We start from the raw sequence: 1745 nt of genomic DNA, 5'->3' as shown, positions 1-1745 counted from the left end.
GTGGGACCATGTACCACTGCACAGGACAGGGCCTGGGACCAGGTACCACCGTGTGGGACCAGGACCATGTGCCACCACGTGGGACCATGCGCCTCCGTGTGGGACCAGGACTATGTACCACTGCACGGGACTGGGACCGGGTGCCACCACGTGGGACCACATGCCACCGCGTGGGACCGGGACCATGTGCCGCTGCGCAGGGCTGGGACGGGGGACCGCGAYGGGGCGAGCAGCGCTTACCCTGAAGGCCTCGGCGGAGGGCTCCTCACCCTTGCTGTTGGCCACGGGAGCCGGGTCGGGGCCCGCGGCCGGTGCCGCCTTCTCCTTGTCGTCGGCGGCCTGGCCGGCAGCAGCGGTTTTCATGGTCTCAGACATCGCGGTGTTCAGCTCCGGTCTGGAAAAAGGCACCGAGCCGAGATGGCCGAAGGGCCCTGGGCAGCCCGGCCACGGGCCCCACGCAGCCGTGGGGTCTGTCCCCACCCTCGGGCTGCGAGAGCCCCGGGCTGCTGCTGCTGGTGCAGGGCCGCTGCCCAGCTCCAGGCCAGGGCCGCCGCCGCGGCGAGCACCAGGCACCGCCGCCGTTCCCGCGCCGGCTGCCTTGGCCGGGGACGGGGCCACGGAGGGGATGCGGGGCCGCTGGCACGGGTGTGCATGGGAGCCGGGCTTGGTGGCTGCCCGTGCCGCTTCCAGCAGCCGCCCCAGCCGCAGCAGCACGCCTGCAGGATGCCGAGCACCTGCCGGCAGTGGGATGCAGGATGCGGGATGTGGGATGCGGGAGTGCTGCACCAGGCTCCCGGCTGCTCTGCAGCGCGGTGGCGGTGAATCCTTGTGTTCCCCATGCTCCCGCCCCRGCTCTCCTGAGCTCACAGCTCAGCCGTGCTGTCGGGCTTGGCATGCATGGGCACAGCGCCTGGCACGGGGCTCGGCTCGGTGCCCGGCACGGGGCTTGGCACAGCTCGGCACAGGGCTCGGCACGGCACCCAGCACGGGGCTCAGCACAGCTCGGCACGGCGCTCGGCTCGGCTCGGCACAGCCCCCGGCCCGGCTCGCCCCTGCCAGCCCTGTGCCCAGGGGCTCTGTGCTCTTACCTGGGCAGCTGCTGCTTCTTGTTGGAGGGAGCGGGCTGGTGTCTGGGGGTGCCGCGCGGCCCCCGCTTTATAGCCTGGCGAGGACGGACCCCCCGGGCGGGCGCACAAAGGATGTGCTGGCTCATCGGCGCCCGCCGGCCGCCCAGTCATCACATCGTGCAAAGCGCGCAGCGAGCTGGAAGCCTCGGGCCGGCCCCGTGCCCAGCCGCTGCACGCAGCAATTCCTTTGTGCCGGCCACAACAGAAGGCCTGACGGTGCCGCTTTCCCGGCGGCGGCGGCCCGCGCGGACGCCCCGTCGCCGCGTATATAGACCCCCAGCGCCGCGGCCCAGCCCGCCGCCCGCACTGCCCGCCCGCCGCCCCATGCAGCTGCCAGCCAGCACCCACTGCCCCCCGCCCCCATGGACTGCCCCGTGCACGGCCCCCCGGGCTGCCCCGTGCACATCCTCCCGGGCTGCCCCGTGCACATCCCCCCGGGCTGCCCCGTGCACATCCCCACGGGCTGCCCCGTGCACGGCCCCCCAGGCTGCCCCGTGCACATCCTCCCGGGCTGCCCCGTGCACATCCTCCCGGGCTGCCCCATGCACATCCCCACGGGCTGCCCCGTGCACGGCCCCCCGGGCTGCCCCGTGCGCATCCCCCCAGGCTGCCCCGTGC

The 1745-nt window shown here is 74.0% G+C and overlaps 1 protein-coding gene across 1 annotated transcript in view; it reads right to left on the bottom strand.

The window, feature by feature from the left end:
- LOC146592850 (beta-crystallin B1-like) overlaps nt 1-1213 on the bottom strand; it is a 3304-nt gene extending 2091 nt beyond the window's left edge. Inside the window, exons 1-2 of the mRNA XM_085310274.1 lie at nt 1089-1213; nt 241-394 (exon numbers count right to left, since the gene is read on the bottom strand). Of these exons, the coding sequence (XP_085166400.1) occupies nt 241-394; nt 1089-1213 (279 nt within the window). The remainder of the gene's footprint in view (nt 1-240; nt 395-1088) is intronic.
- Between the last annotated feature and the right edge of the window lie 532 nt (nt 1214-1745).

Source organism: Rhea americana, unplaced genomic scaffold (assembly GCF_003343005.1).
Source record: "Rhea americana isolate MKP2758 unplaced genomic scaffold, rheAme1 scaffold_315, whole genome shotgun sequence".
Classification (NCBI taxonomy): domain Eukaryota; kingdom Metazoa; phylum Chordata; class Aves; order Rheiformes; family Rheidae; genus Rhea; species Rhea americana.
Note: the sequence above shows the minus strand (reverse complement) of the source record. Positions and strands in the feature narration are given on the sequence as shown.